This window comes from Phascolarctos cinereus, unplaced genomic scaffold, assembly GCF_003287225.1.
Source record: "Phascolarctos cinereus isolate Bilbo 61053 unplaced genomic scaffold, phaCin_HiC Scaffold_5;HRSCAF=322, whole genome shotgun sequence".
NCBI lineage: Eukaryota > Metazoa > Chordata > Mammalia > Diprotodontia > Phascolarctidae > Phascolarctos > Phascolarctos cinereus.
In genome coordinates this window covers 306,038,256-306,055,204 of record NW_027555958.1, presented here as the reverse complement: position 1 = coordinate 306,055,204, position 16,949 = coordinate 306,038,256, and the positions used below count along the sequence as shown (strand labels likewise).

General features: G+C 47.1%; 1 protein-coding gene across 1 annotated transcript; it reads right to left on the bottom strand.

Moving 5' to 3' along the window:
- Nucleotides 1-1,067: 1,067 nt before the first annotated feature.
- WFIKKN2 (WAP, follistatin/kazal, immunoglobulin, kunitz and netrin domain containing 2) lies at nt 1,068-11,407 on the bottom strand. The gene is made up of 2 exons (XM_020972789.2): nt 10,692-11,407; nt 1,068-5,131 (listed from the first exon to the last, which is right to left on the bottom strand). Exons 1-2 carry the CDS (start codon nt 11,010-11,012, stop codon nt 3,617-3,619), a joined length of 1,836 nt encoding a protein of 611 aa, XP_020828448.1. The 5' UTR covers nt 11,013-11,407; the 3' UTR covers nt 1,068-3,616.
- Between the last annotated feature and the right edge of the window lie 5,542 nt (nt 11,408-16,949).

Below are 16,949 nucleotides of genomic sequence, written 5' to 3'. Positions count from 1 at the left end.
TGATCTAGAGGGATAAGAGAAGGCTGAGGGCAGAGTCCTGGGGGATACCCACCTTTAGCAGGCATGACCTGGACAAAGACCCAGCAAAAGAGACAGAGGGAAATCTTGAGTTCCTTCAAGGTGACCTTCTCCTGCACAACCTGATTACAGCCTTTTATCAGGTGTTCTGATGCCCAGATGTTCCCTGGACAAAAAATAACTTCTGCCTTTTTAGAAAAAAAGAGGTTGAGTGGGGAAAGACAGGCCAGAATCCTGTCTCACCTGCTCATAAGAGCTCTGGTTAGAACCTATTCAGCAAGAGAGGCAGATGATAAGAATGTCCCTGACAGGGTTGGCCCAGGGTGAAATTGCGACACAGGAGAAGTTTATCACATGTGATGTCTCCACTTCTCTTTGAGAGCCTCTCCCTTTTCTAGATCCCTACCCAATGTCTCCAGGCTACTCACTGAAGATCTAATTAAGATTTCCCTTTATGATAGGTTCTGGTATTCCAAAATATGTTCCACTCTACTGTGGAAAAACTCCCAAGCCCACAAGGAAGAAAGAGTAGAATTAATTGACAGTGAGGTAGGAATAGTGTGAACGGTTTCATGTAACCCCTCTTCCTCTTGTTTTAAAGAAGGGTCTATGGAGAGGCAGCCCAAATGAATGGAGAGGCCATGATGTGTAGTAAGTGACAAAAATGCAGTCCCGAGACTCCAGAGCATGGAAGGCGGGAGTTTGGGGACTTCACAAAGCATCATCGCAGAGACTAGGGCAGACCTGACTTCCCTACGGTTCCCAAACCCAGGTACTCTGTCATCTTATCTCTCCAAAGTCTACCTATTGAAAAACCTACTTGAGTAGTCATTTGTTCATCCAGATAAAACTCATTTTTCCTTCCTTTCAGTGTTCTTGGTGATGCCAAAGTCCTCAGGACAACCATGGCAGGAGCCCTTGGAAACAAATGCCTTATTGTCACAAAGGGAAAGAGATTAAGCCCTTGTCAGCCCCCTCTACCATTCTAAAGTGACCACGGAAAAAATGTCATATCTTTCAGCCCCCAATTCAAATAGCAAGAACAGACATAAATATTTTGAGCTTTTAATTATACTTCTCTCTCCAGACACTCAGGAAAGACACAGAAACTCCCCACAGTGACCCTCTCATGGTTGGGGTCTCAGGTCTTCCCCTCTGTGCTCTCCTGATGAGGCAAAGGGGTGAGGGGTATGGTGAGAAGAGGAAGGGGTGTGTGTGGTGTGGTGATCTGTTTACTCAGACATGTTTCACTGTTCAACTTTTTGTTGTTTAAGGTTCAGCAGAAGGAAATGAAGATGAGATAACAGATGCTAGTTAAGGAATAAGTGGTCACTCCTTTAGGTGTGCTGCGTTGGAGAAATTACATGATCAAGTGACGTCATCTCATGGTGACTGGCCGTGATAAATCATCTGAGGTGACTTTCCTGGAAAATGACCTGAGATGATTTCTGAAGTCTGGCTAGGCAGAATAGCTTCGTATTCTAAGCTCCAACAACAGAGGGATGACCCTGACTTCTTGTGATTCCTGTTCTAATCTCAGATCCTCATTTAATCAATAATCAATCAGCCAACCACTTATTGAGCACCTACTATGAAGTCAGGCACTCATGGCTAATATCCTTGGACAAGGTTTCTCTGGGTCTCAATTTCTTTCTCTAGACTGAGCTCTGATTCCATGTCCTACTGATTCCTGATTTGACCACCAGATGGTAGCAGTGAGCAACATTTCCATCCCTTCAAAGAGACTGGCTCCTCTCCCCTTCCTCCTCCCTTCTCCCTCTTTTCCTCTCCCATATCTTTATCTAGAAATGGATTTTGTCCCCCATGTCATTTTCAGAATAGGAAAGCAAAGTGGCTCCTGATCTCGACATGTTCAGAAACTGCATGTGTGTGTGTGTGTGTGTGTGTGTGTGTGTGTGTGTGTGCAGATAATCAAAGGACAAAAAAGGAGCATTTTCTAGATACAGGTGATAGTTAAGTCATGTGCACCTAGGAGCACCCAAGTACTCACACCAAGATGATAGAATCTGGAGAATGTAATTTTTGTCACATTTACTTTCCTAACCGAACAAGCTACTGGAGAGAGGCCCAAACTCTCAGCCAGAAAAAAATCACGACATCTATCTCAGGACTCCTGTTTGGGAGAAGGAAGGAAACTGCATGCCTCAGTTTCCTGCCTATGGAAGGAGATTTTTTAAAAAATGGTATCTAAGAGGAAAGTCTCCAAGAATTGCTCTGGTTAGGTCTGATATGTATGCCCCTACACTTGTGCCTGGAATGGGTTGGGATGAAATGAGGATAGTGTCACTTAAGGCTGCTATATCCAGGCAGGGGACTTCCCCAACTAGAAACCTGCACTAATATAGAGATGATAGCCTGAAACTTGCCCAGTTATCTCCTAAAAGAAGGTGATGTCCTAAAGTCCCCCAGTCTCCATTTTGGGGTTTGGGGCTTGGCATGGACTGGCTGAAGTGATGTTCTGTAGACTCTGTGGAAATTAATTTTGCTAAGATTAGTGTACCTCTGGGGGAGTCTTGGGGAGGCAGTACAGAAATGGAGCTCTTCACAAGCTGGATAATCGGGTGACGGGCATCAGGAACTAAGCAACAGGCCCTTTTGCCCTGCCTCTGCTAGAGATTTCTCGGGTGTTGTTTACCTTTCCTTCAGGGATGTAGCCAGAGATAGAACAGAACAGAACTGGGTCTGCTTCCCCAGCCCTCTCTAGCAGCCAAGCTGAAGGAAAGCACCCTGTTGATGTCTTTGTAACATTAAGCACCCCAGGGTATGTTTTTCCAAAGCACAGACTAGCTCCCACCCAAAGACACCTGGTCCACATATGAAAACTGGGTCACCCACCAGGTGGAGGGAGGGATGGCCTGCCCTCCAAAGCTCCCATCAGCCTTCAGTTGAGGGCATGTTTTAGGTTCTGCTCTCAAAGTGGAGGACTCTCTCCCCTCCTCCAGTATCCCCTCCACCAATCCTGGATTTTTGCCTGGAGCAGCCACACCCATTTTAACTCAAGGTATTTCCGCCCCCAACAAGGCCACAGCAGGCCAGGACAAACTGTTCCCTATTCTCTTTCTTTCCCTTCTTCCAGCTTATCTAGTCTTTTCTGTGACTATCACACACACACACACACACACACACACACACACACACACACACACACACACACACACACACACACTTTCTTTCTCACTGTTACAGAACCCAGAATGAGACTCAGGTCTGCCTTTTTTAGGCATAATAGAATAGGAGCAAAAGGTACCAAGGAAGGTTAGAGGAGACCCCCAGAGAAAACTGGCTACATCAGTAAACTGCCTCTTAAATCACCTGGCTGGAGAAAGGCTAGAGGAGAAGCTGACCCCTTTCTAAACAAAATTAACCGGACTAAAGATTTGCTTCTCAGGAGTAGCCTCAGGAAATGGTGGCTTGCTCCTGACTGATTTTTTTTTTTTGGAGTTTTCTTATTGGCCTAAGTAAGACTCAGAGTTGGTCCTAACTATGCCGGGTGTATTTATGCTCAAGACGATAATTTGGGGGAGGGAGCAAGGGACGAAAAAGGACTAGGGAGGAGTGGTACAGGGAGAGAAGAGGGTCAGTGAAGGCCAAGGAATTCCTTAAGGAGCTCACAGGTCTTCTTGTGCAAGACCTCCCGCAGCTTCCTGACCCGCCTGACACTAGAAGGCCCTACAAAGCTATCTGGCCGAAGCACCGCCATGCCGCCATCCACTTCTCCCATGATGATGAGTGGTGCTTCACTGACAGTGACATTGGGGCAGGGGCAGGCCCAGTCCACATGCACCAAGGTGATCTCCAATGGCTCCTGGCCCAGGAACTTCAGCCCCATCTTCTCATCCTTCAGTACCTCGTCCACAGTCACGAGGGCTCGTCCAGAATCTGGCTCCTCCGTCACCTCTGAGACTCTGCCAAGGATGACAAAGTCGCTCCGGCAGAAGCTCGTCACCAGCTTCTGCCGGGCCTTGCAGGCTCTACAGCGTTGGCTCCCCCGAGGGAAGGGGCAAGTCTCCTCACAAGCCTCTCGGCTCTCAAAGTTGTTCCCGTTGCCCCCGCAGCCTCCATAGACGAATGACTGGCACTGGCCAGTCTGCCCGTTGTACGCCCAGCGAGGGGAATACGCTTTGCAGGGGCCCTGCAGGGCAGGCAGACCACACACAGCCAGGGGTCCACTCATGCACGCCAGCATGCATGCCTCATAGGTCTCAAAGTGGTTGTGATTGTGGTAGCAATTGCCAAAGGTGAAAGTGAAGCAGTTGTTAGCCTGGGCATCGTAGTGCCAACGGGTCAGCTCTTCCCCACAGTCCTCCCCATCAGGCGGCTTCAGGCATTCGTTCATGGGGAAGGCCGTCCCATTTGGCCCATGCTCTGAAACTGACACCTCCCCCCGCACCACAGACAGAGGGAAGTCGACACGAAGGAGCCCCCCAGCATTTTTAGCCGTGCAGGTATAGATGCCAGCATCCTGGGGTTGGGCATTGTAGATGACCAATTGGGCTATGTTGGTGACAACCACATTGCCACGCACGTGGTTTGGTCGCATCACCACGTTTTCTCTGTCCTCCAGCTGTTTCTCCCATGTGATCTCTGGCCGAGGTCGGCCCACCACGTCACAGAGGAAGCTCACTGTCTCACCTACACGGACCGACTGGTGGTGAGGGTGATTGAGCAGGGCTGGGGCTGCCACATCCACCATGGGAGTTTCTGGGGAGACCGTGGTAGGACTAAGAGTGGTCTCTGGTGGTGGGGGGCTGGTATTGGGCCAGGTGAGATGATAGCGACACGTGACTACAGTGAGCGTGATGCCTTTGGAGCATGCCTCAGCATCCATGTAGCAGCGATTATAGTAAGTGAGGCCATCAGAAGCACAAGTGAAACTCGGCTCCTTCTCACATCGGTCCTTGCATTTGCAGACAGGCTGGCCATCCCAGATATCACACTCAGAGCCCTGCTGAAGGCACATGAAGTGGTCACACGTGGCCTCCCGGGGCATGCCCACGGGGCCCTTCTTGCCCTTCACATCCATGTATCGAGCAGCCACGCAGCTCTTGGTGCCACACACGTTGGGGCAGCATTTCTCATATGTCTCACACTCCTGGAAGGAGCCAACCAGAAGGGGGTTAGAATGTAAGGTTGGGAGAAAGGAGGGGCAGCAGGGAGAGAGAATGTAAGCATCCTGGGGCAGGGGATGTTTTATTTTTGTCTTGGGATCCCTGGCCCAGTGCCTAGCACATAGCAGATGCTTAATAACTATGAAGGAGTAGCCTAAGGTCCCTTTCAGCTCTAAATCTATGATTCTCCTAGAAGAGAATGGGAAAGGTGACCCTAAGCCTAGGGTGAATGAACATTACAAAATTTGTCGTTATCCAGGATTTCTATGGAGCTGAAATCACAGCAGGAATGAAAAGCTTCAGGTAGTACGTGGCCTACTCCTTGTTCATGGGACTCACTCCCGGATTTACTTCCATAGCATGGGATTAGGAGCTCCCGCCTGCCCAGTAAGTACGATGTGTTTTTGTCAAAAAAATGCCATGAAATCTCTCTTTGTTTCTGCTCCAAGAGTGTGTTGCTAATTTCGAGGAATTAGACTAAGACCTGATTAATAGTGAATTCTGCTTAACGGGCTCATAAAATTTAGACTCTATGACGCTGTAAACTGTGTCTGAGTTTCCCCAGCACAGTGTTCTGTGTACAATAGGCACTTAATAAACGATTGTTGAAGAATGAATGAGTAAATAAATGTATGAAACACAAATCATCCCAGTCTTTAAAGAGAAAAACAGAATTGACAGCTAGAAAGATGCTAGGCCAGGCATCCCAAGATTTAGTTTCTATCCCTTGAGGGGCTGCCTAAGTATTTAACTTACCCATTTTGGTAATCAATGAAATTGAGATCAATGAAATAATTGAAGCCTTAGGGAAAGTTGTCCGTGTTATTAAGGCAGATAGGTGACTCAGTGCATGGACCATCAAACTTGGAGTCAGGAAAACTTGAGTTAAAACCCTGCCTCAGACACTTGCTAGCTGTATGATCCTGGTCAAATCATTTAACATCTCTGTTCCTCGGTTTCCTCATCTATAAAATGAGGATAATCATAGCACCTACCTCCCAGGGTTATTGTGAGGATCAAACAAGATAATGTATAAAGTACTTTGTAAACCTTGAGATGGTATATGAATGCTAGGTATCATTATTATTATTATTAAGTAAATCATAGGACAGGGATGACCTGGTGTGTGACAGCTCAATCTGGTTACTTACACATGTCTGTTATGAAGGCTTGAATTTCTGAGAGAGAGAGAGAGAGAGAGAGAGAGAGAGAGAGAGAGAGAGAGAGAGAGAGAGAGAGAGAGAGAATAATCCATCCCAGAAAACAGCCACAGTAAATCCCACCCAATAGCAAAGGTCAGGCAGGGCATAAGCGAGGACTTACCGACCTGTATGTAATCCCCTCTGATTTTCTCTGGAGTCACGCACAGAAGGCATTAGTTTAATTCCTCGAAATTAGCAACACACTCTTGGAGCAGAAACAATCAAGGAGTTCACTGCGTGCTTTTTCCGACAATAACACATCATCCTTACTGGGCAGGCAGAGCTCCTAATCCCTCTGTGCCTTGCCTGCTATGTCCAGGAGCCAGGCCCATAAACAAGTTGCACCCCACGTACTACCTGAAGCTTTTCATTCCTGCCTTGATTTCAACCCCTTTGAAATGCCACTTCAACTAAGAGGGGAAAAGTATTAGTGTCTCTCCCACCTCTTTGCAACTGGACTTCATGGGTGGTGGAGGTGTTTTTCCCTCTTGCTAATAAGAATGACTGTTTTGCTCTTTTGAGGGTAACAGACCTTATTAGTTCCAGACCTCTCTAAAGAAAGCCATCTGTAGTGCAGTGGGAAAAGGGTTGGCCTGGAGTCAAGAGACCTGGGCTCTACACCCAATTCTACCATTGCTACTAATATGATACTTCTCTGGCCTTCTATTTCCTTAGCTGTAAAATTAGAAGGGTGGACCAGATAATAACAAAGATGATGCAGTGGAGAGAGAGCTGGCCTGGTAGCTACACTAGCTGTGTGACCCTGGGCAAGTCACTGGTGATCTAGACAACTCTCAAAGACCATAAGTGCTGACCTTCATTGGTAAGGGGACTTTCCTTACCAAGTAAATCCCTCTGCCAGTGAAATCATTGCTCTAGTCCCTATCTCTAACCTTCCTTTCTCTAAATTAGAAGTTCTTAGCTTTTTTTATGTTATGGATCCCTTTGGCAGTCTGCTAAAAACAATGGGCCCTTTCTCAGAATAACATGTTGTTTTGTTTTGTTTTGTTTTTTAATCAAAGTAGATGCTAAATTTCAGTTAGACATTAGTGGAAATAAAGATGTAGAAATTTTCCCCATCCGAGATCAAGCAGCCCTTGAAATCTATCCATAGACTCCAGGACTCTCTTAAATGGGAGCACTGGACCCAAGATGGAACGTTCTCAGGTTTGACAGCCCACAGTCAGCTGGGTGAAAGGGGGATCACAGAAGAGAGGGCACCAGGAGAAGAAGCAGAAGGAAGCCACTTTTTCCTTACGGCCACTGAATTTCACAGGGAGCTACCACTCAAGAATGGACTTCAGGGCTTAGAGGTCCGTGAAAGGAGGTTGCTGAGGGTATGCAGGCTAAATATAGGTCAGACCCGGTTCGTCTGCTAAGTTTTGCTCAGAGGCCCAGGATTGAAACTAAAGTCACCGTGAATCTTCAGCCACTCATGTGGCACAGTGGCAAAAGTACTGCTTCAGCAATCTGAGGACCTGGGTTCCAATCGTACTCCTGAACCTTACTGTTTGTGTGATTCTGGACCTCAGTTTCCTCATCTATAAAATGAGGGGATTGGACTAGATGACCTTTGAGGTCTCTTCCAATTTTAGCTCTGTGATGCTAGGTATACACACTCACAGACGGACATACATACAAAGTAGTCAGGGACCCTGCGGTTATGGGGGATTTCTTCTGGTTCATTATATTCCATCCCTGAATACTACCTGTTTATTGGGTCAGATTGACCAAATGCAGCCCACATCCATACCAACAGAGCAAACAGGCTTCTTGCCCACCCACAAGCCAGGCGAGAGGTCCCCAGCCTCTGAAAATACATCTTCTCATCTCTATCTGTTATTTCTCACAGCCAACACAAAACACTTATGTAGTATGCAACTGACTCGTCTTGGGAATTGTTCCAACTGGGCCGGAGACTTGGGAAGTGGGAAGTCTCTGTTACCATTCTGACTGTTGGCACAAGTGGAATGGCTGTGGTGAAGGAAGAGGGTTAAGGGAGGGTTGCTCTTTACCCACACCCAAAGGTCAGAAAGCAAAGCATGTTTCCCAGTGACAACACTAGTTAATTCAGACCAAGATCCATGGACTTGGTCATAATGCCAAAGACTCCCATCTATCTGCTGACCTTGGGGCCAGGTACACACTGGGTCAGTTGGGCTGAAACTACTTCAGCCTGGGGCATGAAGAGAAATTTTTTCAAAATAAATGCTAGTCAACAGTGGACAATGGTCTCTGGCTTCTGGAGCCCGATATTCTGAACAGATTGAAAGGATCATAGATCTGGAACCAGAAGAGATCAGAAGTCATTTATCTAACCCTTTCACTTTGCAGATTGGGAAACTGAGGCTCAGGGAATTTCAATGAGTAGCCAAGAGTCACAGAGATGGTAGTAAGAGTCAGAGGCAGGTCCCCTTACTTTAGAAAGTGTTTCCCACTGTTTCATATTGAATAATAGGGATAGGGATAGAGAATTGGGATTGCTATTTCATTGGTATAGGTTAACTCTCAGGCAAAACTTCCTCTACTAATGCAGGTTGGTATCTTTTGATAACATGTATTCAGAGAAAGTCACCTAGAGATCCAAGAAGTTGTCAGGGGGTAAGTTAATAAGCATTTGTTAAGCACCTATTGTGTGCTAGGGCAGCTAGGAGGCACAATAGATAGAACACTGAGCCTGGAGTCAGGAAGACTCATGTTTGTGAGTTCATATCTGGCTTCAGACACATACTAGCTGTGCAACCCTAGGCAAATCACCTAGTCCTGTTTGCCTCAGTTTCCTCCTTTGTAAAATGAGAGGGAGAAGGAAATGACAAACCACTCCAGCATCTTTGCCAAAAAACCTCAAATAGGGTCACAGAGAGTCAGACATCGCTGAATAGCATACAGTTATTATGTGCCAAGCACTGTATGACTTGCCAAGCACTAAACAACCAGTATATGTATGAGGTAGGATTTAAAACCAGGTCTTCCTTGCTCTGGGCCAGTTACCCACCCATTTTACCATTCAGACCCTCACTGAATCATTGAATTAGCTGAAGGGAGGCCAAAAGGACACCTAGATATCATAAGATTTAGGGCTGAAAGAGAGCTTGGAAATCATTTGGCTCAATCAATTTGGCTCAATGTAGATAAGGTAAAGGAGAAGGAACAATGACTTGTCCAAGGTCACACAGCTAATTAGTAGCAGAACTAAGTAGCAGTGACCAGAAGAACCCAAGATGAACAGGTTTCATATAATTTATTGAGGAATGAACTACGTTGTTCAGTGTCGTCCAACTCTTTGTGACCCCATCTGGGTTTAAGTGACTTGCCCAGAGTCACACAGCTAGCAAGTGTCTGAGTCCACATTTGAACTCAGGTCTTCCTGACTCCAGGTCCTTCGCTCTATCCACTGAACCACCTGACTGCCCTGGAATGAGCTATAAAGATCATCTAGGACAATTTCATATTACAGTTCAGGCAACTGAGGTACAGAGTATTTGCCTAACGTCACACACAGAGTCCACACTCAAACTCCAGTCTTGTGACTGCGAATTCAGGGCTCTTTCTCCTACAAGACTGCCTCCATACTCTATACTTCCTCATTTTTGCTATGGAAACTAAAGGAGGGTTGCTAGGAGGGAATAACAGCTCACATTCACTAGAACTTTAGTTTAACAAACTGCCTTTCCCACTACCCTGTGTCAGAGGCAGTGTGAATATTATCACCCCCCATTTTACTGTTTAAGAAACTGAGGTTCAGAGAAATAGTGACTTGCCTAGGGTCACAAAGCTAGGAAGTGGTAAGTAAGAGTCAAGAGTCAAGTTCTGGTCTCCAGGTTCCAAGTACCAGCCTTTTTCCATTGCCTTACTTTTGGTTTCAGAAATTGACTTGTGCTGGGGAGGAAGCCAAGGGCTCCCCCAGAACGATCCCCCTCAAAAACAGTAAAGTCAGCAAGGGGCTTTTTTTTTTTAACCTCCGTGCTGTTCTGCCTCCCACCACTTACTAATTATTGGCTACATCTTTTCCCGGACTCCACTAGACATTGGGTGGAGGCAAGCAGCTGCAGGCAGAGAGGTTCCAACATTGGTCAGGACCCAATGGATAAGCATCTTTCTGGGAGGTAGAGAAGGGCCTTTCCCATTTCTCCCCAACTTTCCAAAGTTCGTGTCAAAAAAAAAATCATGAAACCATCTAACCTAGGCTATCTTCAGGGTGGACAATGTCACCAAGCCACGTTCAAAACTGGCCGAGCCACACGTAGATAAATTATTTGTGGCCAGTGTTTCGATTCATTAGGTTTCCCTGCTCCCCAGGATATTGTGGGGCTTCTTTCCCCATCCCGACTCTCAGACTCACCTGGTCCGTTTCACATTCCCGCTTGCAGGTGCTCTGAGCATCAACCCAGAGATTGGGGTTCATGTCGTTGGGGCAGATCCCAGCGTGAGAATACCGAATAGGAGGCAATGCCTGGCCCACGGGTGGCATCTCCAGGAGCAGCAAGGCAGCTAGAGGTCCCCAACAGACCCACAAGCGCCAGGACCACATGGTCCCCTCGCAGAGGCTTCTCCAAGGGAGAAAAAAAATCTTCCCCCCAGCTAGAGCTGGCCTAGCACCCACCCTGGATTTCACTTCTTTTCCTCCGAGGGACTGGGATACACCTGCCCCTCCCAACCCCATCGAGGCTTTCCCACTGCCCCGGAGTCAGACTACGCTGCCCAGCTTTCGACCGTCCAGATGAAAAGGTTTCGGGAGCAATCCGCCCCCACCCCACCCCTCAATTTGAAGAGAAAGTAGCTTCGCTGGAGGCCCCGGCAGCAAGTTGGAGAGAGCAGCTTCGATGCCTGTGATCGACGAGCTGCTGCACTGCCTCTGTCCCGTTGCCGACCCACAGACTTGTTGCAAAAAAAAAAAAAAGAAGAAGAAAAAGAAAAAAAGGAAGGGGGGGGGAGCTGGAAACAGTTTAGGCGTCTGTATTTGGCACCGTGGGACACCTGCATGTTTCTGAGCTCAGGGAGGCCTTTAACCCCTTCCCGCGCCGGGAATGGCATGTACTTCCGAGGGGGAGATTAGCTCGGGACAAGACCACGGGAGAGAAGGGATTTCCCCCCCCACCTCGCTCCCACCACCCCTTGCAATACCCCTGCCCCTCCCCAGGGCCTCCTTTTCCAGTCCCAACCCACCCTCCCTCCTCTCTCCTTTACCACCTCCGAAGGAAAGCGAGAACACACAATCGCTTGTTACAGGGAGGGACCCGCTCAGCCCCGGCGGTACCCCCTCCTTTCCCCCCCCATCCCCACCCCCACCCCCACCCTCACCCCGGCGGCCGGGCGGGCCCTGATAACACATTGGAGAGCAAATGACGTGGAAAAACAACAGGCTCGTTCACTGCTTGCTGCTGCCTGAACGCCCTCCCAGCCCGAGGGAAGCTGAGGCCCAGAGGCCGCCCGGGAGCCGGACCAAGCAACCCTAGAAGAAGCAGCAGCAGCAGTGCTGCGTGTCCCCAGCTAGGAGCCTCACCACTACTCCCCCTCCCCCAACTCCTCGCAAGCCCGAGTACTGGGCCTTGGGCCCATGGCGGAAGCTGCTGGGTCGCACAATTGCTCCCCGAGGTCCCAACTTGGCCCCCAACCCCTAGAGAATCAATACCAGAGAAGTTGGGGTGCGGAGAATGAGGAAGGGTTCTGGCTCCCCCCGCCCCCGCCCCCTCACCCCCACCCCCTTTCGCTACCCGGCAGTAGGGGTGGTGGGTCTGGGGCAGTTCGAGGCTTATCACATTCCTCCACATACACTTCTGAGGCTGAATGAAAACCACACAGGCAGAGGTGGGAGTAGAGCCCTCCCTGGACACTGAGATGACCTGAAATCTAACCTCTCACTAACATGCCTTGGGGTGGGCAAGGGCCTTAGGAAACCGTCTTCTCACCGCTGAAGGGCTAACAAACAGTTAGTGGAAGGATGGGAATAGACAAGCGTCCCCTATGCCCTCTCCCCCTTTCTCTAAGCTTTCCTTGTCAAGACTGACTTGGAGTAGCAGGGAGTACCTTGGTGGCAGGGATGTAGAAGAGAGGGGGAAAATTTTGTGTATGTGGGCATGAAATGGAATACTATACTTTAGCTAGGCATTTATATAGCTACCTTAATTTGGCCAAGCACTTTACATTTGTTGTTGTTCTTCAATCATGTCCCATACTTTGTGACCCCATTTGGGGTTTTCTTGGCAAAGATACTGGAGTGGTTTGCCATTTCCTTCTCCTGCTTATTTTACAGATGAGGAACACTGAGACAAATAGGGTTAAGTGATTTGCCTAGGGTCACACAGCTAAGTATCTGAGGCAAAATACTTCCTGACTCAAGTCCAGCACTGTCTATTGTGTTTCATTGCTGAACTATAAGCCAGTCTACACATTAAACTTAATCCAATTTGGCAGATATGTATTAAGCCCCTACTATGCACAGGATCCTGTACTGGGCAATAAAGACAAAATAAAACAAAACCAGGTCCTGTCCTCAAGGAGCTTACATCCTACATATGTGCACCTGCTGTTTTTCAACCACTGCAGATTATAGAATGATAGAGCTAGAAGGAACCTTGCAGATCAAGGAGTCCAACCTCCTCACTTTATAGATGAGGAAACTGAGACCTCAAAAGGTTAAGTGATTTGCTCAGTGTCACATATCATATCATAACAAAACCAGGATTCCTAGTTATGTAACCTAGAATAGTCTAGTTACTCTGATTTCAAATGGCACTGTGAAAAAAAAAAGGCATTGTACCAAGTGATTGGAATTCAAACACTAAAAAAACAAAAACAAAAAAAAATTCCCTGAAAGCTGTCTGCTTTCCAAAATACTGCAAAGCACTGTAAATTTAGTTATTTTCACCATTTTACAGATGGGGAAACTAAGGCAATAAAGGTTTAGAGGATTTGTTCAAGGTCATAGTAAGTCAGCTGCTGAGCAAAGATGAAACCTAGGAGTCCTGTATCCACTTCTTTCCATCACCACCCCCAACACCTAATATCCCTTTAGGGAGTACATTTCATCCTCTAGATTAGAATTTCAGCAGTTGGTTAGCCTGTAAATAAGTAAAATATAATTATTTTTTTCCTTATAGACTTTTGTCTATTTCAGCAGTTTGTTTTTTTCCTTCAGCTTATGGGTTCTCTGAGCTTCTGGCTTTCTGCTTTGTGGACTTTTTCTAGTAAAAACTCTTTTCTGCTTATGTCAAATGGCTAATGAAGGATGTCACAACCTAATCTCCCAAATTGTTTGAATACACTTCCACACCAGGCCTGCCCCTGTAATGAAGTCAGACGGCAGGTAATGTCCGTGGCTATGCATTCCCTGTAATTTTATAAACCTATATTCCAGCTGCTCCAGGCAGGGGCCCTCAGTCTCACTGTCTTGTTCGATTTCTGTTTGCAAACAGTGGGGGATGTACGGCATCCTTTGATGTTTCCAAGAGAAATGTACAGTGACACATTAACAATCAGGACTTAGAAAAATTGTCACAGCCCCATTACCCACAGAGATACAGCTGGGAGAGAGAGGCTGGGGCCCACAAATTCCTGCTCTACAGCACAGCCAGGATGAAGGATGGAGGATGGAAGAAGATAGTTTGGGGGGTAGCATGGGGTGGAGGGGATGGAGGAACTCAGGAGAGAGCCCTAGAGCAAGACTAGTTATGCTTTTGTTTTAGGGATCAAAATAGAAGTGGAGGAACCACCCGTCCTAGTCAGAGTTGCCAAGACTGAGACCCTAATTTGATGCCACTGAGAAGAGGGAGTTGTAAACTTCTTTTTCATGAAGCCCCTAGTTCCTCTCATTCCCTTGCCAGCTTGAGAGCCCAAAGAGTGTTCTCACAAAAAAGAAGAGGACCCTGAATATATCTTGCATACTTCTCACCCAATCTATTTCTTTTACCCCCAAACCCAACTAGAAACTCACTCCAGAAAGTTGCCTGCTTAACTACACTAACCGAAGGTTATTTTCCTCTCCATCCCCTCTGGACTTAAGAAACAGCATGGCTTAGTATAGTTGCTTTCAAACTTTCTGGCCTCAGGAATTAGGGTTAGGTCTCAGGACCTGCTTTTTACTCAAATAAATTGTGGACCTCCCAAGAACTTTTGCTTATGTGGGTTATACCTATCAATATTTTCCACATTAGACATCAAAACATTTTAATATTATTATGAAAATAGATTTTACCTTACAGAAAGTTTTGACCCTCCTAAAAGGGTTTAAGGAAACCTCAAGGATCCCCAGACTCCACTTTGAGAACTTCTGGCTTAGTAAGCCAAGGGCAGGATTTGGAGTCAGAAAAATCTGGCCTCAGCTCCTTCTTAGCTAGATGTTCTTGGACAAATCACTTTACCTCACTTTCCACGTCTTTAAAATGGGAGTGATAATAACAACATTAAAAGGAATACCTATGGTACATAGATAATACATCTATTGAGCGAGCATTATGTGCAAAGTCCTACCCTTCAACAAGAGAAGCAGGGAAGAGTAGAAAAAGTCAGGAGAATCAGACCAAATATAACCCAGGATTCAAGGCTGCAGTATTTACATAAGATGCTCCTCTTTGGTGGAGAGAATGGTGGCTCAGTTCTGTTTGAATGTGTGAGGGATGGTTTTGATGGCAGAGCTTGGGAGAGGAGAGATAGTGACAGATGACACAAGGTCCTCTGGGAGGAGAGAGAAGAGGAGAAGAAAGGAGAGAACAAGACAGGAGAGGAGAGAGGGGAGTGGAAAAGAGGGCAGGAGAAAAGGGGCAGAGAGGAAAAGGAGGGGAGGGGAAGGGAGGAGAAGAGAAGAGAAAGGGAAGTAGAAAAGGGAGAGCAGGGTAGGGGAGAGGGAAGAGGGTTAGAGACATAGAGAACAGAGACTTTGTTTCGTAAGGTTGCTGTGAGACCCAGATGAAACGATGTATGTAAGGTACTTGGCAGAGTTTAAGCTGCTTGTGTAAAGTCTGCACTTGTTGATAGCTTGCTCTGTAAGTATTTTTAAGTCTTTCCTTTTTATGTGTGTTCTCTGCATCTTCAGGTATCCAAAAATTCACTCTGAGAAGTACTTATTAAGTGTTTACTATTGGGGGGGGTAGGCATTGTACCAAGTGATTGGAATTCAAATATAAAATTTAAAAAAAAAATCCCTGACCTCAAGGAGTTTACAATATAATGGAAAATAATTCTTCGGAAACCTCTCCTGAAGCACCGGCCACTCTCTCCTTGTTTCTGTCTCTCCCAGTGTGTCTCCTACTGGGCTGTATGCATGTAGTTGGCACTCAGGGCAGGGTCTTCACTGACCAAGAAGCACAGAGAGAATTCTGGAGGTGAAATTCACCCAAGCTGAAAACTTGGGCTTAAGCCTTCCGGAGTCCTCTGGACCTTTATAGTTTCTACGCATCTTCCCCTTCTCCTTCCAGTGCCAAAATACTCTCCAACATACAAGACCAAACTCCGCTACAGTACAACAAAAAATTGTACCCATTTTCCTGTTGTGTAAACCTACTCTTCTTGCCCTTTTCTTGGGATGAGGTGGTAGAGACAAGAGCAGCCATGGTCTGAGCCCCTAGAAATGTGCCTAATTCGAGGGGTTCCCAGAGGGTGATATGCCTGCCCAACTCTTGAGAAGGGGGTCCACTTGGCAGGTAGCCCTTAGCCTCTTAAAGCCCACACTCAAGCATTCTAAAGACCCAAATTCACAATCTAATTTTGTCTGTATGGGCAAAATCAACAACATGCCAGGGGATGTAAAACCATGCGGGACTGAAGGGAGAGGTCAGTGGGCAAGTGGGGGATCCAGTTCGCCTTTTATTTTTTAAGAAGAAACTTGGCCTTATCACCCTTTTGATCAAGGTGTGAGCCTGCCCTCCCCTCCCCAACCTTACCTTTCCCCACCTAGGAGTAGATGGCAAGAAGTCACCTGGACACATGAACGCTGAGTGACCCTTGACTCTGAATTCACTCTCAGAAGCTGAGTCCCCCAGAAAATGGTGGGAGGGCCCCACTACCACCTTTACCCAAATAAGCTTCCTTCGTGGGTAGTCTTGAGTCACATACACAGAGGCTGCATAATGAGTATTCACACAGGTAGAGACACCCAGATAGACACAAGCATCTGCAGATACACCCAAGCACACTGACCCTCCTCTCTAGTTCATACCGATGTCCACAGAGTTGGAGGTGAGGACCAGGGAGGGAGCAGCAATGGTCTGAGCTACTAGAAACTTGCTTAATGACCAAGATTCCTTCCTGGTGTCACGCTCTGGTCCCAAAGGAGTCAGGGGATCATATTTTCTCTTCACCTATCCAATGTCCCTGTGCTAGAGTGGATAGGCAGCTTATAGGGTTGTAGGGGCAAGAGACCAGTTTTCTAGCCCAATCCTTGTAAGGTTCTGAGCTTTGGAACACACAGTACAGTCACCTTGGGCTAAGGTCCTTTCTTTGTTCTTTGGAGATGGGGGAAATCAAGGCAGAAGTGATGGGTGGGGCTAAGACATGAGGGTGGAAGTACTCAGCCACACTGAGAAATCTCAGCCAAAGTACAAGCTAGCAAGTCTCCTTGTACCCCTGTGCTGGGGGCTCCTGAACTGTGTGGCCTGTTCCCCTT

Coding starts and splice junctions, on each gene's coding strand:
- WFIKKN2 (XM_020972789.2), bottom strand. CDS start 11,012: ATGGGGTTGGGAGGGGCAGGTGTATCCCAGTCCCTCGGAGGAAAAGAA. Junction 5,132..10,691: donor GGGAATGTGAAACGGACCAG/GTGAGTCTGAGA, acceptor GGCTCCTTCCAG/GAGTGTGAGACATATGAGAA.